This window comes from Seriola dumerili, unplaced genomic scaffold (genome assembly GCF_002260705.1).
Source record: "Seriola dumerili isolate Sdu_G_001 unplaced genomic scaffold, Sdu_1.0 BDQW01000036.1, whole genome shotgun sequence".
Lineage (NCBI taxonomy): Eukaryota > Metazoa > Chordata > Actinopteri > Carangiformes > Carangidae > Seriola > Seriola dumerili.
In genome coordinates this window covers 4,891,499-4,915,154 of record NW_019174291.1, presented here as the reverse complement: position 1 = coordinate 4,915,154, position 23,656 = coordinate 4,891,499, and the positions used below count along the sequence as shown (strand labels likewise).

Below are 23,656 nucleotides of genomic sequence, written 5' to 3'. Positions count from 1 at the left end.
GAGGTGGTAAATGTTGAGCATCTGCTGCAGCTCGATGTGAGATGACGATGTTTGTCTGCACACGCTCACTGATGCTGCGAGCACAGACTGACCCGTGAGGACTGTCTGTTCATTTCATCTCTTATTGTTAATCTGACCTTTTCGTTTATTTTTCACTGATTTCTCTTCCTATTTACTTAAAGGTTCCCTGTGGAGTTTTTTTTATGAGTGGGTCTCTGTTTGTTTATCTCACGCAGCTGCAGTCAGAGGTTTCACACTGTTCCACACTGTTCTACAGGTGGCTGTAACACAACGAGATGTGCAGTAATGCGCCAACAAAGGCAGTGAAGAAGAAGGAGGCTGTTAGCTCAGAAACAATGTTGGATTGAATCTTTTTGGGGAAATTTGCAACTGCTTATGACTTAAAGGACACACACAGTGAGTTTAGATGAAAAACACTGAAAGTAAACACAAACCTTCGTTTGTCTGCAAGAAAACTCACAGGGCACCTTTAATATGACACATTTTTTATCCTGGTTTTCAGACGTTCATGGAGAATTTTCTGGATGCTTAAATACTTTTTCCCAGATTTCCTTACACTTGTTCAGGTGTTGTCATATTTTTTCTGTCTTTTAAATTCTTGTCAGATGTCTTCAGACAGGATGTATATGTCTGTTATGTGTCCTCTACTTTTTTGCGGTGCCCTTATGTTTTTTTTTGTGTTTACATTCAATATATTCATATAGTGTTTGTTTACCTCTGCTGCTGTATAAATAGAAATCTGTCTGTCTTTTGAGGAGCTAGGCTAACAGCTTCCCCCCGCTTCCAGTCTTTGATAGGCTAAGGATACCTAGCTTAGCAGATCTGATCTTGTCCTGTTGTTCTGGAGGAACAGATGATTGACTGAGTGTTTCCTCAGCAGTGTTTGTGTCTGAGGTCAGTGTTTAGAGTACGGAGGCTGTGAGGGGACAAAAGAGCATATTTCACAGCCAGTACAGAGAGACAGACAGACAGACAGACAGATGTTATATAAGCTGCAGTGAACTCCATTAGAGCTGAATGGAGATGATTCACACACATTATCTAATTACACACACACACACACACACACACACACACACACACACACACACACACATATAAACATACGCAGTGACATCAGCCTCTACAGAGAGATATAACACACACTCCCATCTCCTAGCAACCTCACTTGCCCACTCCTCCCTCTCTCCCCCTCTGTGTGCGTCATCAATTAAAGAGAACAGAGCCGGGCGAGAGACACATACAAAGACAGGGGGAGAGAGAGAGGCAGACAGACAGGTTTCAGTGAGGGTGTTAAGGAAGGAAACAGTTGGAAACCTTTAGTTTCCTGCAGGACATCAGGCAGCAGCAGAAGGACACTGAGACTCTGCAGAGACTCAGAGCACAGACAGGAAGACGATTCCACCCTCCTGACCAGGACTGACACTGAGACAGATCTGCTGCTACTGCTGTGTCAGACCAGGACCTGGTTTTCAAAGAGCTTCCTGAGGTTTAAATGATGGTAGAAACCATCTTAATGAGCTTCTTAAACTGAAAAGATGTTTCTGAAAAGCATAGTAACAGAAACTATGGTAGATTTATTACCAGGTCCAACCAACAGTGTTCACAACCAAAACCTGCACATTTCAATCTTAAACTCGTCGTGTGTTTTGACTCTGACTCGTCGTTTGTTATGAATTTGACTCGTGTATTTTCACTCTGACACGTCGTGTATGTTTTGACTCTGACTCGTGTGTGTTTTGTTTCTGACTTGTCGTGTGTTTTGATTCTGAATAGTCTGTGTATTGTCTCAGACTCGTGTGTTTTGACCCTGACACGTGTGTGTTTTCACATAGACTTATCCCCGGCTCGCAGGTATTTTGACAAATTTGTGGGTGTTTTTAAGTCGTCTGTGACTCATGGTGTTTTGACTTGGACTTTTCTCAGTCTTTTGTAGGTTTTGCCTCAATCTACTGCTCAGTCTAGTGAGTGTTTTGGACACATCTGAGACTTTATTTAAGTGATCTTAAGTACACTAAAACAGGAAGGGTTAGGGTTAGGGGTTCCCAGTATGCCGCCATTGTGGCATACTGGAAAATGCATACTGGAGCAGGAAGATTTCCCTTTATCAGAACTGAGAGAGAAAACATTATTTTTATTTTAACAACATGATAAAAACATCTGTTAGGGCTTGAAGGGGCTGTGTAAGAAAACTAGTACCAGACCAAAAGTACAGTGTAGTATGTAGAAAGGGGTTTACATATAGTTTTGGGCCATATAGTGTAGATTGAAGGAAGCAGATGAAAGGTCAAGAGGTCACCAGAGTCATTAGGATCCATCATGTTGGGATCAGGACTATCCATTGAATCTTTTTTGTGGAGACCAGCCGACATCATCATCTGTCAGCCTCCCTTCAGTAGAGCTGCAGTGCTCCCATGCTAACAGCTGCAGCAGCATTAGTGGCTGCACTGCTCTGCACAGCAGTGGTTCCCATGGTAACCAAATGCAGTGCATGAGGTATTAATGATGGTGAAATGATGTGAGGGGTTTAAGTTTGTAAAACTTGCACTGTTTGTGAGACTGATCCAGGATCAGCATGTGTTTCTCTCTGCACATACAATGAGTGGTGGAGAGACACAGAGACTGAAGTACAGAGAGAGAGGAGCTGAGTGTAAACAGAGGAAGTGGAGATTTATTTGATTACAGTTAAATATCTCCTCATGCTGAGCTGTGCTCTGCTCTCATTTCACGTTACAGTCCTGCTCTGATCCACCTAAAACTACAGCCTGTTAGTCTGTTGTTTCTGTGTCATGAAAAAACATGTGATCACGCTGATTATTGTCATTGTACACCTAGTATCTGTACAATATGCAGGCATAGACATATGAAGATAAATTCATGTACAGTGGTGTAATGATACAGTAGATCCATCCCACATGATGCTTGTTATATTTTCCAAGCATGAAAAATATAACAAGCATCTTCTTTCTTTTTTTTTGTTCTTTATTTGTGACGTTGCAGAACAAAAACAAGTGTGACACCACAGGTAAATTCCAACAAAACAATAAACCTTCATAGAGATGTACAAATGAAAAGAATATGATGTGTATGTTATGTGAGGGTGCAGGAAAGTGCAGTGGACATTAATGATGTAATATAAATATAACTGTAGGGAGAGTGTAATAAAAATAAAATGATTTTAAAGAAATAATAATAATTGTATATGATATCCTGTGAATGTAATAGAAAATAAATAAAAAAATAAAAAAATAAATCTTGTGACAAAATATGCTAATATGATATTATAAAATGTAATGTAAAATAGTGTATAATATTATGGTGGTGTTATGACAGAATAGTATGTTTTATTTATATAATCATTTTAAACATGTTACATTATAATAATATAATATACATTATTATATTACGTAACAATTCTGATTAAACAACACAAAGTTAAGTAGCGGTCTTGAGGTCAGGTTGGTCTACCGTGGAGATGAGCATCTTTTGATGAAACCCTAAAAGTGAAAAATACAACATTATATTGAAAAGAAATGCTTCATCCACAGTTTATCCTGATAAAAGGAAACAAAACATTTGTGTCACTGAACAAATCTGATTTTATTTTTTCAGTCTCACATTAAACCACCACATCAGAGTACATGTTTGCTACTCAGATAAATGATATACAACATGCCCCAGTTTAAAGTTCATCGTCTTAAATGTACATACATATGTTTTGAGATACAAAGTTATCTTATTTTGTCCACAGTGGCATTACAGTTTCCTGTTGTAATCTAAGCACTCGCTGCCCAGAAGAAGAGTTGATTTCTTTCGCAATGTGTTTGTTTGTAGTGAGAGCTGATATCAGACGTCTGCAGCAGAGGAAAGCTGTAATATCCCAGGGGACCACTCTGGCTTACAGGCAGCAGTCAATGCATAATCAATACACAAAACTACAACAATCAATAGACACAACAGTGAATTAAGTGCACAGCTTCACACATCATCTTTACATCTCATCCAAACCGTCCAGAGAGAGCAACAGCTGCAGGAGGACAGACACCTGGACAAAGACAAATCATACATCCAACTCAAAGTCAACCATGTCTGTATGGATCAGATTGGTTATTAATTAACTTTGACCTTTCTCCTGTAGTGACTAATGTGCTGATAGTTCAGTCTGCATCACTAAAGTGAATCTGCTGGTGGCGCCAGAAGAAAGGTCAGAGAATCACCTGGGGACCATGAGTGTCCTCATCACAGAGTCCTCATTACAGCGACCAGCGGACACACCATCACTGTTACCCACAGAGCCACTGAGCCTGCATAATATTACATTATAATATACAAGAAGAGAAAGTTAAGACTATGTAGAGTTTGACTTTTTTGTACATTTATGTATAGTTTCTTATGATGATGATGATGATGATGATGATGATGATGATATAAATTCAATCTGCTTATTCTTCATGATGACTCCTGACTGGATTTAAAGAGTCAGTCAATCAGACAAGGAGTTCCATCAGTTCTGGATCGTGTCACAAATATAAAACAGCTGCTCTGTTGTTTCTACATGTGTGTGGGTCCGTCGTGGTGAAACTACGATGGTGCATCACTTTAAATGCTGCTGCAGCAAGGTATTATGGGAAGGTATTTCTCCTTTCCTTTGGTAAAGGAAGGTCCAGTGTTTCCTCTGCTAAAGGAGATAAGACAGGAAGCCTTGAAGCTCCTTTCCTCAGCTCTTATCATGGCTGCTGCTCAGATACGTCAGCTCACTTCACTCAGTTTGAACCTTCATGAGAAAAAAAGTTTTTGACCACGGACGTGAACCAGCAGTCACACTGACTCCACCTGTTTTTATAGAAGTTGATGAAAAGCTCTGTTTTCTGTTTTCAACCCAGATTGGATTTATCCACTGTTTTCTGTGTTAGTGTGGACATTACTGAATGCCTGTTTATCTGTCTGTCTGCCTGTCTCTCCGTCTGCAGATGTCCAGCTATAAGCGAGCTACATTGGAGGAGGAGGAGGTGTCTGATGCTCCAGCTGAGTCGGCCTCATCTCCTGACAGAGTGGAGGTCAGTGAACACATCACACGCACACACACACACACACCACACACACACACACGCACGCACTGCATCAACACAACAGTGTTGTAGAGAAGAGACAGTGTGTCTGACTCAGCTGAGTTGAACATGAGGTTCACTCTTAGAGCTGGAGTGGTGTCCTCAGGAAGTCTGCTCCGTCTCCCGTGGCTAACTGGTCCCAGGTGAAGTCCTGAATTCAGACTGATCTAAATCCCAGCTCAGAGTCACAGGGCTTGAGACAGACCTGGGGGGGCTTGGACTGAAAACACAACAAGGGGCCACCTCCATGTGGGTCCACCACCCACAGAGAGAGGAGCAGGGGGGGCTCTGTGGAGGAGGAGGAGGAGGAGGAGCTTCAGCTAGACACACACAGATTTAAGACTTCTGGATCTCTAATAGACCTCTTCATACAGAACCACCTCTGGAACCAGGATCCTGGATGCTGACTGGACCCATGTTCACATCAGAGACCAGGTTCACATCAGAGACCAGAATACACTGTTCAGATTATATATCCCATCAGGTCTTAGTTTAGAGGGAAAGTTCTTGTCCAGTTGTTTGTATTCAGACTCTCTGGGTCCCTGTGGGTCTCTGTGAGTCTGTGTGAGTCTCTGTGAGTCTCTGTGGGTCTCTGTGGGTCTCTGTGAGTCTCTGTGGGTCTTTGTGAGTCTCTGTGGGTCTCTGTGAGTCTCTGTGAGTCTCTGTGGGTCCCAGTGGGTCTCTGTGAGTCTCTGTGAGTCTCTGTGAGTCTCTGTGGGTCTCTGTGAGTCTTTGTGAGTCTCTGTGAGTCTCTGTGAGTCTCTGTGAGTCTCTGTGAGTCTCTGTGGGTCTCTGTGAGTCTCTGTGAGTCTCTGTGAGTCTCTGTGGGTCTCTGTGAGTCTTTGTGAGTCTTTGTGAGTCTCTGTGAGTCTCTGTGAGTCTCTGTGGGTCTCTGTGAGTCTCTGTGAGTCTCTGTGAGTCTCTGTGGGTCTCTGTGAGTCTTTGTGAGTCTCTGTGGGTCTCTGTCTCAGGTGGGCTTCAGGAAGGGAGGAGTGGACATCCTGGGCAGGAGGACTCAGCTGGAGGTTCTGCTCTCCGTCCTGCTCCTGGCTGCCCTGCTGGCCCTGCTGGCCTGTCTGCTGGTCCTTGGACTGCGACTCAGTTCAGGTGCATACATCACACATACACCTGCCTCCTCCTCTCCTTCTCTACTTCCTTCTTTCCTGTTTCCTTTCCTTTTCTTTCCTACCCTTGTCTATCCTTTTCTACCTCCTCCTCCTCTTAACCCTGTGTACCCTTCACTACCTCCTCCTTTCCTTCCCTCCCATCCCTTTCCTCTCCATTTCCCCCTTTCCTACCCACACCTCTCCTTTTTTACCTCCTCCTTTCCTTCCCTACATCCTTATTTCCATCTCCTCTTCCTTGCCTCCTCTTCCATTTCTTGTCTTCCTTTCCTTCCCCTGTTTAGCCCGCTCCACCTCTCCCCTTACTTATCTGTGTCCTCCTTTCCTCCTCCCCTACTTCCCTATCTCCTGCATTTTTGTTTCCTTCCCTTTCCTTTCATTTCCATCCCTCGTTTTCTACCCCCACTTTACCCTTTCCACCTCCACCTTCTTTATACATCTCAGTCTCCCATTTCCTTCTTTTTCATTCTCTTTATTTAATATCTTTCCTTTTCTACATTTCCTTCCAAGCCTCCCCTCTCCCTTCCTTTCCTACCCCTGCATGTCCTTCATTACTTTCATCGTTATTTCTTCTCTGCCTCCTCCTTTCCTTCTCAGCCCATCCCTTCCTTCCCTTCCTCCCCATTCCTTTTATTATCTTTCCCTTCCTTTCCTACCCCCGCCCATCCGTATCTAACTCCTCCTTTCCTTCCCTACCTCCTTCAGTCCTTTACCTCCTCCTGTCTTTTCCTGCCTCCTCTTTCCTTTCCTTTCTTATCCTTTCACCCTCGCTTGCCTCCTGCAGCTTCAGATTTCTGTCCTCTCTGGTTCACCCTCAGTTATTTATTCTTCTATTTTTTTTCCCATGATGCCATGCAGACAGTGGGCATGGCCTGTGCCTGTCAGAGGCTTGCGTCACAGTGGCCAGTCAGATGGTGGAGGCGATGGACCGCAGCGTTGACCCCTGCCATGACTTCTACCAGTTTGCCTGCGGAGGCTGGATGAGGAAGAATCCGCTGCCTGATGGGCGCTCGCGTTGGTCCACCTTCAACAGCATCTGGGAGCAGAACCAGGCGCTGCTCAAACACCTGCTGGGTAAGACAGCTGGGTGGAGAGGTGGAGAGAGACTGGCCAACACTAACATCATCACTTTAAGCTGGTTTTACTCAGTTAAATGAGCAGAACCGGGTTCTTAATGAAGTTTTGCTGCCCTGGGTTTTGCCTCTCAGGCTTCATACAGTCATGGTCCACATACCCTGAGCTGGGGACAGACCTGAGGACCAGACCAAAACCTGCAGAGACTAGATGACCCACACATGGAGACTGACTTCCACCAATCTAAACAGATTTCTTAGTCAAGATGGAGAAGCTACAGACTGAAGGATTAAACTCAGAGATTTCATTCATTTATGTTCAATCCAGAGCAAAGACGGAAAGAAATCGCTGTAAATGTGGATGATGACAACTCTCTCACTCAGTAGTTTTCCTACTTGTTTGCCATTTTCTCTGTTTGTGGCTGGTTTTGTTGTTAATTATCATCAGTCATTCCACACACACACACAGACACACACCTGATGTTAATGTTCTGGTTCCAGTCATAGATATAAAAACATGTTTAAAATCAGCGTAGCAGCTAGGGTTACTGTTGGGGTCACAGGTGGGCAGAGCACAGATCCTCCTGGTCAAATGTGACTCCAATACAAGAGAATGTTGTTCAGTCAGATCTTTACCTGAGTTAAAGTACTGGAGTACTTGACTTAAAAAATAATGCAGTATTTGTTGTTTGTTGTTGTGTATTTTTCCACAGTGCTATACAGAACCTCATGACTCTGAAACACTGCACTGACTTACGTGTAGAACCTCCATACCATAAAGCTTGTAGAATATGATACAAAGGATATAGAAATGGCCATAAAAACAACCGAATCAACAAAAGAAGCCATTGTCATTTTCATATTTCTTTTTTTAGTCAGTGATGAAGTCTGGTCGTGGTAAACACAGCAAACATTCAAACTAAATGAATCTTTCTTTAAAGCTTCAAACACAGAGCTCAGACCTCAGATGGTGAAGAATCTTCAGCCTCATCTTTATCTAACGTCGCCATCATTAGGACCCTGACAGGTTCAAACATGACTGACAGTGGAGGAGTTGTGATTCTCTATGATCAACACAGCCTATGGTCTATCACATTTTTCAAAATAAAAGAAAATCCACTCACTGACTAAAAGCTGCTTCAAAGTAAGAGTCCTTCATAGAAATGTAGTGGAAATGTAGTCTTTTAAGTGTAGAGAAATAAAAGTCAGAAGTTTACAAAAAAGAAAATACTCAAAGTACAGATACTGAAAAATATACTCAAGTACAGTACACAAGTAATAATACTTTGTTACTGTCCACCCCTGGTTAGTGTTAGGGTTAGGGTTAGGTGTTGGGGTACCTTCACACACTGTTTGGTTTTGTTTGACCCAGACTGGGACGCTACATGCCCAGGATCAGCTGAACATCTGTAATTTTTCCTCCTGCCCCACAGCTGGAAGTGTTAAGTTCAGTGTTAAGATATGGTAAAGGTTATTTTAGAATCAGAGCAGTTGAATCTTTTCTTATAATTCTGTTGGACAAAAGTTGACACAAGGGATGAATGATAAGGTAGAAAGAGAGGAGGTTTACAGCTCAGTTTAAAGTTAGTATCTTTTGTGGTTTTCTGTTTCGGGTCATTGAAAGTCCCCAGGTCTTCCAGGACAGGTGTCCCTGACTATGTGTTGTATTACTCTTTAGAGAACGGGACCTTTAATGGCAGCAGCGAGGCGGAGAGGAAGACCCAGTCCTACTACCTGTCCTGTCTCAACACACAGAGGATTGAAGAGCTGGGAGCTCAGCCTCTCATAGACCTCATCGCCAAGGTAACCAGCCATACACATTGTCGCCACTGCATCACTCAGGTGCACATGGTTTAAGGCCATGGTTTTTAAAAACTTACATGATCAGGACGATAGAGTTTTTTTTACAGTGAGACACGAATCTTCTGATCCGCAAGATTTCCTGATGTACGGAGCCACTGAGATGAATCTATCTCTCTGTCTGGGTCTTCTCATTTGATATGAGATCTCATTATTGTAATTGAAAGTGTGATGTAGGAGATTAAGAGTGTCAATATTAGTAAACAAATCACTGTGAAAAAGAGGCTGTCATCAGCAAACAAGTAGAGTTTTATGAGTCCTTGTCTTTAAAGATGTAAATGTGTTTAACAGAAGATGGTCTCAGCTGCTCGTGCTTAGTTGCTGGTCTCAGGTGCCGGTCTCATGGATCAGACTCTCTCTGAACTCTCTCTTTAGATCGGCGGCTGGAACATGACGGGTCCCTGGGAGAAGGAGAACTTCATGGAGGTTCTGAAGGTGGTTTCGGGTCCGTACAGAGCTAATCCTTTCTTCAGTGTGGGAGTCAGTGCTGATCCCAAAAACTCCAACAGCAACGTCATCGAAGTAAGCCAGGCCTAGAATCAGATCACAGAGGGTTAACAAAGTACGAAGGTGACAGACAGATGTTGACTTTTATTCAACCAACCAAACCTTTATGACTAAATATCGAACTAGCTTCAGAAGTTCATCACAGTTTATCTGTAACCAACCTCACTGAGAGAAGACGGTGAAACAAAACCAGCAACCATCAGCAAACAGAAGAGTCTCTGTCAAACATGGACAACAAGTCCTTAAAGGACTCTGATAACTGACTGATTAATTGAAAAAATAATTGCCTCTATAAGCATGAAAATAGTACTTAAATTTTTGCTCCAAATAGTTTGTTTATGTTTTGTCTTTGAAATTTCGGCTTTTATATTTGTTCTCATTCATATTTTTACTAATAATGGCACATTTCAGCACATCTTCTGGAGTACAGCACTATTTTGAGGGATTTTCTTCTAATTTGGCCCAGACATTCGCGTGGACTAAAGGATGAACTGAGTACAGTTTGGTGGTCAAAGGTCAAAGGTCAAAGGTCAAGGTTGCTGTGACCTCACAAAACATGTTTTTGTCCATAAATTGAAATCACAAGTTTTAGATGACAAGTTTCAGTTCATACAGTAATTATGACACAATTAAACACAAATGTCTAAAAGGATTAAATGTTGAAGTGATGACATTTTATGTCCAAAAGGTCAAAGGTCAACTTTACTGTGACATCATATTGTTCTGATCATTATTCAAAGCTGAAACTCAGGAAGGAGAGATTGGCTGGTTGAGTCTTACAACAGTAATCAGTTGAATCCTGAATCTTGAAATTGATTATGAACGTAATCATTACCTAACATAATGCAAACTGTTGTGTTGAGGTACAACTCAGCTGACATGTTGGATGTGTGGCTGCCATGTGCCCCAAGCTGATTGGTCCAAAGGTTCCAGGTGTTTTTGAGGCTGATGCAGCTGTAGCATCTGTGTGTGATCATCACCTTAGGCTGCAGTTAGCTATATGATGATCTGAGGTGGTGTTTCATTCACCTGGTGACCTCCTCTGTAGGTGGACCAATCAGGACTCTTCCTGCCATCCAGGGACTATTACCTCAACAAGACAGCCAATGAGAAGGTGAGAATTTTTCCAGTCGTGGTTTATTAAGATTATTACAGATATGATATCAGAAGGCAGCTACTAGTACAAATCTGTGAAACTGGTTTTACTTGTGTGTCCCCACTCCTGCCCGGCTGGTCCCAGGTTCTGGCGGCGTACCTGGACTACATGGTGGAGCTGGGGATGCTGCTCGGTGGGGAGAGGAGCTCCACTCAGCTACAGATGCAGCAGATCCTGGAGTTTGAGACGGCGCTTGCCAACATCACCGTCCCACAGGACCAGCGCCGTGATGAGGAGAAGATCTATCACAAGGTCACCATTGCTGAACTACAGGTGAGGGCAACAACACCTGGGAGGGTCTGCTAACAGTCTGGGTGGGTACGAGGAGTATGTGTTTATGTGGGTTAAAAAGTACTTGCCTGGATTTGACCCTGTACTTTGTGTGAGGGGTCACAGTCAGGACTGAACGTGATCAAGACTATGGAGGTTTTTTCCTATCTTTATTCAAGAGCGTGGTTTATCAATTTGAGGACATGATTTATTGATTTCACATTCAGATTTTGTAATATTGTCTCTCAAAACCATGCCCTCGCACTCAAGTAGCCTCTGCTCCTGTTCCTGCTCAAACTGTGTGCTTGCACTCAGATATATAGTTGCTTGCACGGATTTCCTACGCTCAAGCTTCAGGTGTTCTTCTTGTGCTCAGGTTGTTTCTTTGCGCTCCCAAAACTTCTGCTCTCGGATTTCATCTCTGCTCTTGGATTTTCTGTGCAATAACCCTGCCAAAATCTCCCAACCAACAGAAGGCTGGGTATAGTGTTGATCAATCAGATTATCCCTGCCTCCTTGCGGGTGCGTTCGCTGTACTTCTTAGAGCGTCGCGTACGGGCAGGTACTCTTTAACCTTGTTCATCCACTCCCACCCCCAGGGCTTTATTAAATGTGCTTCCCTTGATTTCTTTATGACTTTTGTAATAAAATAACAGTAAATTAATACACAAGCACCTACTCTTCATTACAATAGCTGTATAAGTATAATAATAGCCGCATGGCACAGCACTTCCCATCAGTGTGCTGGAGGAGAAAGCACCAGTTTGTACTGTTTGTACCACTGTTTGTACTAATGAACTGTGAGTGTGTGCAGCAGATTGTGTATGATTGACTGTCTAATGTGTGTGCAGTGTTACAGCTGACAGATTCAGTATTTAACATTGTGGATGATAAACAGCTGTTAAAATGATGAGAGGAGCTGTGAGAGAGGAGCAGTGCTCTGACGCTGTGTTCTACTGTAGCTGTCTCTCTATGTTGCAGCTCTCTGTCCTTCAGGGCTGCAGATGCTTCTGGGGTCACCATGGTGACTGTTGCCATGAGCTGTTGCTATGTGCCTGCATCTCTGAGAGAGAGAGAGAGAGAGAGAGAGAGAGAGGTTAAACGACAGTTATTATATAAACGTGGCTAAGCATGAAGGAGACTTCAGATACAGAACCTCTCAGTGCAGGTGAATCGTGACCTTCCTATGTCAAACACATGGAGTCCAGTAAAGCGACGGTAGAGTGACAGTAGAGACATCTGTCAGCTGACTGTGGAGCAGCTTCTCTACTTTCATGACTGCTTCATGTGTGAAGTCATTTGTGCAGTCACTATGACTGAAGGTTCGTGGAGCTGAAGACACAGGTTAAACTGTTCTCAGTAAACTTTACACAGGTCTCTGTGCAGCATGAAGCTTTTATTCATGATTGGCTAAATCCATGATTGGATAAAGACGGACGTAGCCTCTGTGACGTCACCCACAGGTTTCTAAAGAGCAGTTTTCATGCTCAGAGTGAGCTGCTCCACTGTCGCCATCTTGGCAGTGTCTGACTCCACCCCCAACTCCCAGCTCATCCAAAAATGGTCAAAGAGGAGGGGCGTGTGGAGATAAGACTTTGGTGCATGATGCCGGTTTAATGACTGTGGCAGGCATACGCTCCCATTAGCATCATTAGCACAGCTGGGTGGCCAAGGCTAATTTATTTGCTGGCTAACAAGTCAGGTATGATGAGCGCAGACACTGATACCTGCTAATTAGTGCTAACACATACAAACAGGCTATAAATAACAAACAGCAGTGCAGACCTCCTCATGTTCTGTTGGTCATTTGGGAAGCAAGTCAAATTATCTGTCTCATATTTACATTAAAAGTCCTCCAAAAGGCTCCAACACCACAAAGAGGATATGTTCAGTGACTGAGTGAGCTGAGGTGACACAGAGCAGACAGTTAGTGGTAAGTGACAACACCCACCTGTCACTCAAAGAGGACACAATTCTCCATAACTTTAAGCCTTAATAAAATATAAACAGGGGAGTTATATAAACAGTTGTCATGAAGGGGGAAATTAGCTCTAGAGACCAAAACTGTTTTTGTACCAGGCCGTAAACATGTTTATTTCTGCTGTAAAGTTGGACATTTTAACACGTGAGTCTGTGGGGATTGACTCAGTGTTGGAGCCAGACTCTAGTGGTCATTAGAGGAACTGCAGCTTTTGGTTCTTCAGTGTTGGCTTCATTTTCCAGCCTCAAAAGTTGATGCTTGATATTTACTTATGCTTAGAATGTATGTAAAACCAGATATGGCTACCCAAATACAGTATGTACATACACATAGAAAGAAAGAAAGAAGGAAAGAAAGAAAGAGAAAATATTCAGATTTGTATCATAAACAACACTACAAAAACCCGCATTTCGGAAGATGCTGATTAATTTAAGGCTTTAAGATATGATGTAAAAACAACAGGTAATATATTTAAAAATTAGTCAAACCAAAGATAAAAAATAACCTCAAATAGAACCAGACAGATTCAACAGTAGAATACAGATTACTGGAGCAGACCTGTTTTATCCGTGGTACTTCTTCTACTGCACTACATTGATCTGACAGCTGCAGCTATTCTGCAGATTCACGTTACTGAGACTGATACAAACTATAGTCAACAAATAAATGATGATGTTTTACTACAGGACCATATTGATCCCTGTAGAGAAACTCTCAATCTGCCCTGCTGCAATATAAAGTAAGTGTTAAATAAGTGATGAATGCATTAATGCATCAATCATTACAATCCAGTAATATAATACCATGTATTCTGAAACAGGCCATTCTTCATGATGAGTGCTTTTACTTTTGATACTTTAAGAACATTTTGATGCCAACACTTCTGTACTCCTACTTTAGTAAAATAAGTATTTTTCTACTGTGGTATAAGTACTGTTTCACCCCCTGATGTCTGTCACACCTCAGACACTATCGTCACAAAGCAACACAGATATGTCCTTCAGTTACAGCCTGACACACTCAGATCTTCACTAAAACCAATGACGTACTCCACATCCAGCGCCCTCTGCAGGACAAACACAGTATCTATTAAAACACAGAGTTCACCCTCTGTGTTTTAATAGATACTGATGCAAAATAGCTCCATAACTGTATCTGATGTATATGTTCGCAACTGTGTGAATAATGAATAAACCTAAAGAATAAGGGGAATGAATTGAAAACAGGACATTCAGTCATAGTTTGGACTTAGTCAGTCAGGTTCATGTTTGGAACCGTTTTGTTGGGATTAAATCGTGAACACAAGAAACATGCAGAGAGTCAAAGTTCACTCTTGATCTTAACATTTATTAGCCGTGTATGAACAGTTTCAAATGCTTGATGGCTCCTGAACAGTACTAAAGAGACCCTGTGGTGAAGCCGCCTACATGTGGATGTTGGAGTGTTTTGTCTCTGCAGCATCTTAGTTTTTAGTTTTTGACCGTATGAAGCTGTAGCAGATGGCAGGGATTAGTTTTTCATCTCAGCATCTCCCCCGCAGGTGATGCAGTCTATTCCCACACCGAGGATTACTGCTGAGAGACAGACAGAGGGACAGACTGAGGGATGAATGGATTAAGGGACAGACTGGTTCATGTGGTCCATAGTGAGACACCTATGTAACTACTGGTGGTACTGACTGTTTAACTCTCTTATTGAATCATGAGAGCAAAAGATCAACAACTGTCTTAATATCAAAGCCTGTTCACATAAAGAGAGAAGTCAACTACAACTCCCAAGGTGCATTTCTCAAACAAACATCCAATCACAAAGCTTCAAATTCTCTCATTTCTGTGTAAGTGTAATCTTCTGCCCCAGTTTGCCAATATTGCATTTTAATAAAATGCTTGGATCATTCACTTTCTGATTGTGATCCTTTTGGGATCAGTTCAGTAACCATTGCGACGGGTTCTGAATATTACCCAAACCACTGCACAGTTGGGTTTTCCTGCAGGTCTCACGTCAGATTTGATCTTAAACTTCATATCAAGGTCAGTTGGGTCAAGTTCTGGTCTCAGTTTTTGGCTGCTGCAGAACTGGCTGTCTTTTTTCTCAATAGCAACAGCAGCTGAGGTTTATGGTTATTGTAGTATTTAGAGCCATCCTTATATTCTTTGACCTTGTGTGAACCCTGCAGCCTGTGGTCTCCCTGGTAGCTGGTCTCCAGTCTTGTTTCTATGTATTTAATGTGTGTTGTTGTTTGCTGTTTCAGCTCTTGGCTCCGGCCGTGGACTGGTTGGACTACCTGTCATCCTCTCTGGCTCCTCTCGAGCTGAACGACACTGAGCCTGTCGTCCTGTGCGCCAGAGAGTACCTGCAGCAGGTGTCCGACCTCATCAACAAGACCGACCGCAGGTCAGACACAAACACTTGTTTGCCCAGACGGTATCCTGTACAGAGTCTCAGTAGACTTGATATAAGCCTGCATCAGAACCAGGTCCCACCCAGCTCAGAGAAGGACTGTCCTGTCAAGTGTTGTTATTATGTTGTTTTATAGACTAAGTGATAAATAGATAATGAGAATGTCATCAGCTGTTTATCTGCATCAGAACCACATCCCAACCAGCGTGAGGTGTTAGAGATGAGGAGGAAAGATTTTAGACTGTCTGCTTTCCTCTGGCTGCTGCTGCTGGGGCAGTTTTCAGCCTCAGTAGCAGCATGGCCCTGTGGACAGTAGAGTCTGTCCTCCACTTTGGTCCAGAGTGAAATATCTCATGAACTATAGTAGTAACTTTGGTTTGTGGCTAAATACTTGCAGAACAAATGAGAACTAATTGACTTGTGGTTACTGCTAATTAGCAAATGTTAGCATGCTCATAGGCTAAGCAAAGATGGTGAACATTATCTGTCTCTCTGTTAAGTCTGTTGAATAACTACATGATGTGGACATTGGTCCAGAAGAGTGTGGCCAGTCTGGATCAACGCTTTGAGAATGCTCAGGACAAACTGCTGGAGAGTCTCTACGGAACCAAGAAGGTACAGGACACTACTGCTAATGCTGCCACTGCTGTTGTTACTACTACTGGTACTACTGTTAATGCAAATACTGTTACTGTCGTTACTACTACTCATACAGTTATTTCTCTTACTACAGCAGGTACAAATACTACAAATACTAATGGTACAGTTACAACGGTTGGTAATCCTCCTCCCTGACAGGTTCTCAGAGTCCTGGTCCTGTTGTCGGAACTGTGAACTGGTGCAGCTTTAACTGGTTGTAACTCATTCTAATTGGCTTTAATATGTCTTCAACTTCCTGGCTTTGATTGGTATTAACTGGAGGTAACAGGTTCTTTTGTGCTCAGGTGGTTCAAACTAGCTCTTACTAGTTTTCGACTCCAGGAAGGTGCTTACGGGGGATACTGGTTCTAGCTACCTTCAACTAAATCTACCTGGCTTGTTCCACTTAGCTATATCCAGCTCTAACTGGTGATAATGGGTAGTATCAGGTTTTAACTGGAAAGAACTTGGTGGTTTCAAATACCTGTAACTGGTTCTTAATGTGTTCAAGCTGGTTGTTACTGGTTTTGGACTCCTGGACTCTACCAACTCTGCTGCCAGCTCCTAACTGGTATTGGACTAAACCTGCTGTAGCTGGCTCTAACTGGTTCTGACTTCAGAAATGTCGTGCTGGTGCTGAAGGGAAATTGGTTTTCGATTCCAGCTGTCTCTAAGGAGTTGTAACTGGTTCTAACTGGTCTACTCTTATGGACCTCAGGAAGCTACCACCTGTACAGGTGTTAATGGGGAGCTCTCTGTAAATGGTTTGCAACTACCTGTAACTGGCTGTAACTCTTTATTATTGGTTTTAATTTTATGTAACAGCAGCTTGTTCTAATTAGGTGAAACTGGTTCTAGTTGATCATAACTGGACATGGACCACAGGAAGATGTGTCTGTGCTGGTGCAAATGGGGAACTGGTCTGTCTGACATTGGTTTGTCATTGGTGACCGAATACATCCATTCTCCTTTAACTTTTGCAACCTCTTTCTAACTGGTTGTAACTGGTTCAGGCTAGTTCTTCCTTGTTCTAACTGCTTATGTTTGTTGTAGTCTTGCACCCCACGCTGGCAGACCTGCATCGGGAACACAGATGACACTCTGGGATTCGCTCTGGGAGCGCTCTTTGTCAAGGCAACATTTGACAAACATAGCAAAGAGATTGTGAGTCACTGCATGGTTAACACCCGCAGAAATAACGATCTCGTTTCTACAGCATGTGAGCACAAGTGGTCCTGGATCTGATACAGTCTGCTATGTGTTCTCTCACTCTCTCTTAGGCTGAGGAGATGATCAACGAGATCCGCTCAGCGTTTAAAGAAGCTCTGGACAGACTCAGCTGGATGGACCATGACACCAGACAGGCTGCAAAAGACAAGGTACACACAGGTGAACAGGAAGACAGGTAGAGCTAAAGGTAGTGATTGGACTAACTGTTTCTGTCTGTCCCTCGTTAGGCAGATGCAATCTACGATATGATCGGATTCCCAGAATTCATCCTGGACTCCAAAGAGCTGGATGACGTTTATGATGGGGTGAGTGACAGCTGTCAATATTCACGCATTCACCTGCAGACAGGTAGGGCAGGGAGACAGGCCAATGAGGGGAGAGTATTTTTATGTAAAGGAAGTTAATGTTTATGTTTGGGTGAGTTCAGCAGGTGGTGCTCTGCTGCCCCCTGCTGTTAAACACCATCACACACGTTTCATAACAGCTCTGTTGTGTTTCAGTATGAAGTGTCAGACGACAGCTTCTTCCAGAACATGTTGAACTTCTACAACTTCTCAGCCCGGGTGATGGCTGACCAGCTGAGGAAGACTCCCAACAAAGACCAGTAATTCTGACACAGCCCAGTAACACCAGTAACATGTACCAACACCACAAAGACCAGTAATAGTCACAGAAAATTACACACATCTAATCAGTGGTCATATTCACGATACATCTTGAGGCTAAAAGTTGCTCCCAATGTTTTCAGTGTTAAACTACCTCTTCAGTCTGAGATAGGTTTCTGGTCCAGAGGACTCCTGAGTCACGGTTTGCACACAAATGCGCTTCAAACTCTAGTTTGATTCATTATCATGGAAGAAGCCTGAAAGCACCAGGGATCCTCTAGACCTAGACATTCTTTCAAACTCAGTCACAGAGAGACTGAGAACAATGACCAGATATCATAATGATAAATAATGTCAGAGCTTGAGAGACTTGATTTTTTGATATCTGATACATTTGTAAATCTAAATAAATCTTATAAGTTGGACTTCTCTCAGCACCTCTGTGTAAAGGTGAGAAGAGGAAACTAATTTAGACGGACTGGAGGATCCTTTGTGAACACAACCCCTGGGCTGTTTTCAGATGGACTGCTAGGACCACAAATTAACTCCTCCTCTCCTTGTTTACTCCCCCTCTCCTGCTCTCCTTGTTTTCTCCCCTCTCCTCCTATCCTTGTTCCCTCTCCTCCTCTAGGTGGAGTATGACTCCTCCTGCAGTTAATGCATACTACATGCCCAGTAAGAACGGCATCGTCTTCCCTGCTGGAATCCTACAAGCTCCTTTCTACGCCCACGACCACCCCAAGTCTGTTTACCTGTAGATCTACCTGTCTGTGTGTGCACCTGTCTGTCTGTCTGTGATTTATGATTTATTGCACAATTAAAGTAGTCAAGTGATTGTATATGATGTCCTGATATTAGATCATTGATAGGGTGAACTTGACTCCATTATTATTATACAAACACACAGATACATAAACAACAGAATAGATGGTGATGAAAGTACCTGATCTCCTTCTTGCGCTCCACATGATGAACCTTTTGGATTTTAATGACTGCAGCCTCTAGGGGACACTGGCAGGACTTTAGACCCTTAGTATCTGGAACTTTCTGGACCTTCCAGGTGTTTGGAGAAACTCCTTTAACTCATGTACTTTAATGTATGTTTGTTTTCAGGGCATTGAACTTTGGTGGGATCGGAGTAGTGATGGGTCACGAGCTCACTCACGCCTTCGATGATCAGGGTGAGTCTGGATTATGATGTGTTCACTGCACTCTGACTGTGGATGTTAATGTGGGGCCTTGATCCCACTCTGTTTCACTGGCTAAAACAAACTGTGCTTTGGGATTTTCTTTCTAACCTCAACTGCACCAAGCCTCTTTGTTGGGATGTATTTTAATCATAAAAAGGTTATATTCAGAATAATATATCGTTTGCTTGCTGATTAAGCAACAGTCACAGTTTCTGCTGTCTTTCTAGGTGGTGGTACATGTTTATAAGTTTTTATGTGGTTTTTTGAATGTTCAAAATGATTACTAAGGTGATTTTCTCCCAGTGGACAAAGTTTATTTAAACTTTTTATCCCACATACAATGACCTCCGTAAAGTGCATCTGAATGCATTCAAACATATATGAGAGAAAGTTATGGTGATAACAACTTTACTTTAGAGAAGAGTAAGTTCATTTAGTTCAGAGGTAATGTACATACAGAAACCTGCCAGGTTGAATAATTATCCCTCCCTCTGTCCATCAGGTCGTGAGTACGATAAAGAAGGTAACTTGAGGCCATGGTGGCAGAACTCATCTGTGGAGGCGTTTCGTCAAAGAACAGAATGTATGGTGGATCAATACAGTCGCTACACTGTCAACGGAGAACACATCAATGGAAAACAGACACTCGGAGAAAACATCGCTGACAATGGAGGACTGAAGGCTGCATACCATGTTAGTACCAACATGTCACATGAAGATGAACTGAACTGTTCTGAACTGTGTCAGTCTGAGGTAACAGAACATCACATCATGTTTTATATCAGCACACATGATAATGATGTTTGTCTTCTTCAGGCCTATCGATCGTGGGTCAAGAGAAATGGCGAGGAAAAGAGACTTCCTGCTGTCAACCTGACTAATGACCAGCTCTTCTTTGTGGGATTTGCCCAGGTAAACATAGCAGTTACCTTCTCAATAAAATTTGGCATCCCCCAAGGATCTGTACTGGGACCACTTCTGTTTCCATTAGTGACCCTTGTTCTATATCTTCTGATGTAGTGTAGGGATTTATGTGTCTGTTGTGTAAACAGACTCAGAGTCAGAAAAAATTTTGCAAATAACTTAATATATATATATATATCAGTCTCTGCTTCGTTTTAAAGATGTATACAGCACATACCTTTTAGTTAATACATGTAAAATGAAGATTGATGAAGTTTTCAAAAATAAAGCCATAAATAGTTTTTATTTCTCATTGAACTTCATCCAAAGTTCAGTAAAGAGAAAAAAGCTAGATCCAGTATTTGCTGTGAACCCCATTTGCCTTTAAACCAGCTCCCGTTCTCCTTGGTACAGTAGTCTCCCCATGTGATCCAGACTGACTCTATGATGCTGAGATCAGGACTCTGTGGGGACCAGACCATCTGTTGAAGGACTCCTGGTTCCTCTAGTCTCTGAAGATAGTTCTTAGTTAGTTGTAAGTCAGTGTTTGAAGCTTGAAGCACTGCATTCTTCAAATATTGTTACACACAGTAGATGAAATGCTTTAGGTCACTCAGTGCTCTGTGAAATGAAATCAGTACCACATCACAAGCTCTTTTTATTCTTCTTTTATCATCAGGGGAAAGTGTTTGATTGTTTTATCTTACGCTTCTCTTTTTATTGCTCAATGAAGGCCACAGTATATCTAGACAGTCACTGGACTACAGTATTTTTTTTGTTTTTGATCTGTCGATCATCCTGTGGTTTTCATGTGTTTGTTGGACCTATCTTTTGTTCTTTGTGACATTTCTTGTCTTTATTTGAAAGCTGAGAGATAGATGAAATGAGGGAAGGAACTCCCTAGTCTTTAACCCCCTAGAACACAAGGACACCCTCTCTTTAGCTCTCTGTAACAAATGTCATGTAATTTGAATTTATGCCTTTTACCATCTGGGCAAGGACACATCAGTCACTAAACAACATCTGACTGCGTCTGTCCTCTTTTGGGTATTTTTCAGGTGTGGTGTTCAGTTCGAACACCAGAGAGTGCTCATGAGGGCCTGGTGACTGATCCCCACAGCCCCCCTAGATACAGGGTGATCGGCACGCTTGCCAACTCTCCGGACTTCAGCCGCCACTTCAACTGTCCTGCGGGGACACCCATGAACACTGGGAGGCGCTGTGAGGTCTGGTAGACAGACTGAAGAGGACTACATCTGGGGGAAGGAGGAGGAGGGTGCTAATTAGGACAGCCTGAAAATTAACAGGTCTGTTCATGAGGAAACTTGTCTGTATTTAGTTGATTAACAGGTGAGTTTCTTCATCGACAGACTCATTAGTGTCTTAATTAGAAGAGCTGAGACTGTTAATTATGAGTAGGGGTTGGTTGTGGGCGGTTCAGGTGTGATCTTCAGTTTCATATAGTTCATATAAATCTGTTCATGGAGACGTCAGACTGACTTCCTGTCTGGATACTGCAAGGACTCAGTGGACTTCACAGACACATGAAGGACTGACGATGATGATGATGATGATGATGATGATGATGATTATGATGATGATGAAGCCATGTGGGACGATGTTGCTGATTTCTGCTTTATCACTGTTATTGATTATTATTATAAATGGGCTTTGGTTTGTGTGTGTGTGTGTGTGTGTCTGTGTGTGTGTGTGTCTGTATATGTATGTGTGTTTGTGTGTGTGTGTGTGTGCACGTGCATGTGTGGGGGTGTGCATGCATGTGTGTGTTGTCTGTCGTACGGAAGACCACTGTAAAACCGTCTCTCTCTCTGATAACATCACTGTGATGACCTCATACAAATTGGAACTGTTACATCATTATTCATGGCCGTGTGTATTATCCGATCATCAGAGGAAGCTGTCGTCTGATTGGCTGACAGGCTTTTCTGACAAAATTTACATTATTCTGCATTTTTCACACAAAAGTTGATCTAGGACTGAGTAAACCTGCTCCAGGGCAGAGTTAAACCCAGTCCTGGTCCAGGACTCTCTGACCACATGTCACAGTCCTGGATCATAACATTTATTCTGTGTAAGAGAAATCTGTTTAAAGACTTTAAAGATGAAAAAGTGAGTTCAAAGTAACAAAAACATGATTTAGACTGAGACAGGTCTGTTTCAGTAAAATCCACAGAGCCAAAGTGAAACCTGAACCAGGTTCTGATCCAGAAAATATAATTCAAAATCCTATTGACATTTGTAACATTGCTAATAATAGATAATCCAGCCTTTCTCAACAGTAGACCATGTGCCTTGATTCATGTGTTTAGATAGTGGCAGTAGTTTCTCATATTATTGTTTATTCAGTGTTTCTGTTTTTTTAGATGCCTTTAACAAACACCATTTCCCACAAGCCCTAGACACATGGCGACTCCAGGGCAGACACACGGAGGGGGTTTCACACATCTCAGATCACAAGTACAAAAACTGATTTTAGAAGAGAGCTGTAGGGTTGTGATGGGATCTGCAGTTTTCAGTGTTTGACTTAAAATCACAGGGGTTTTATTCTGCTGTGGTGGAGCTGATTGGTCTTATGGAAAATCACTGTCAGGAACATGCTTAATTTCTTCATAAAGACTGACAGATTGTGTTCATGTTCCCAAATCCAGATGTGATGTCAGGACTTTGGCTCTCTACGGACACTCGGCCTTTCTTAGTCCGTGTGTTGACTTCAGTGAAGACACCTGTCTCAGTCTGAATACATCATTTTTCTACTGACAGATGCTATTGGAGAACTAATCCTTCTCCAATGACATAACCACCATTTCAACACCATGAAAAACAATCCATTGAAATTCCCTTAATCAGTCCTTAATTTACTAAACCTCTTCAAAACAACATTAGGTTTGGTTGGTTTATATTTGGGTTCTTAAATATTTTCAGCTGCAAATAATATTTTTTTAGGATTCAGGTTTTAAATACATAAACCCCAAATTTGAGGTTTATGTATTTGTATTAAGAAAATTTAATGGGTTTTCTTTATGGATTAAAGGGTTTAAAAGAGCTGAAAGTCCCTTAAAATGTACAAAACTATAGTACAGGTACTGCACTGTTTACATTGATGTGCAGTTTTGCTGTTGAATTATGGCCAAATTAATGGCATGTGATTACTGAGGGGGTGTTAATGGATGACTCTACAGTTTAACAGGTTTACCTTAATTAAAAATGTTGCCTTTTCACTTTCAATCAACTTTAATGTGAACAGTCAAACAATCAAAATACCTTAGTGTCACAATCTATTATTTGTTCCCATAAATACCCATCAACCTGAGATCTGTGTTGACAGCTCACAGATTTAGTTTCTCAGTGTAAGTGATGTACGAATGAACCATGCTGTTGTTTAGTCAGTCGTCTTATATACTTCAAACCACTCTACATGTTAATTCACTGTAACCACTAACCACCATGCCAGTGTTGTCATGGTAACCAACTGTTACTGTCACTGACATTAGTGCTTGCAACAATGAGGAACAGGAAAAGGCCTTAAAGGTTAGATTTTACTATAAAAATGAATTTGGAAAGTTGCCTT

The 23,656-nt window shown here is 42.2% G+C and overlaps 1 protein-coding gene across 2 annotated transcripts in view; it reads left to right on the top strand.

Moving 5' to 3' along the window:
• LOC111216858 (endothelin-converting enzyme 2-like) overlaps positions 1-21,788 on the top strand; it is a 28,960-nt gene extending 7,172 nt beyond the window's left edge. Inside the window, exons 2-20 of one of the 2 annotated variants that reach the window (XM_022738489.1) lie at positions 4,992-5,078; positions 6,101-6,236; positions 7,112-7,327; positions 9,005-9,129; positions 9,562-9,708; positions 10,742-10,807; positions 10,934-11,122; positions 15,352-15,494; positions 16,001-16,115; positions 16,234-16,236; positions 17,193-17,303; positions 17,420-17,518; positions 17,597-17,674; positions 17,870-17,973; positions 18,606-18,716; positions 19,088-19,155; positions 19,667-19,857; positions 19,981-20,076; positions 21,126-21,788. In XM_022738489.1, the coding sequence (XP_022594210.1) occupies positions 4,992-5,078; positions 6,101-6,236; positions 7,112-7,327; positions 9,005-9,129; positions 9,562-9,708; positions 10,742-10,807; positions 10,934-11,122; positions 15,352-15,494; positions 16,001-16,115; positions 16,234-16,236; positions 17,193-17,303; positions 17,420-17,518; positions 17,597-17,674; positions 17,870-17,973; positions 18,606-18,716; positions 19,088-19,155; positions 19,667-19,857; positions 19,981-20,076; positions 21,126-21,302 (2,262 nt within the window). In that variant the 3' untranslated portion in view covers positions 21,303-21,788. The remainder of the gene's footprint in view (positions 1-4,991; positions 5,079-6,100; positions 6,237-7,111; positions 7,328-9,004; positions 9,130-9,561; positions 9,709-10,741; positions 10,808-10,933; positions 11,123-15,351; positions 15,495-16,000; positions 16,116-16,233; positions 16,237-17,192; positions 17,304-17,419; positions 17,519-17,596; positions 17,675-17,869; positions 17,974-18,605; positions 18,717-19,087; positions 19,156-19,666; positions 19,858-19,980; positions 20,077-21,125) is intronic. The other variant, XM_022738490.1, reaches the window with a different exon arrangement.
• Positions 21,789-23,656: the final 1,868 nt, after the last annotated feature.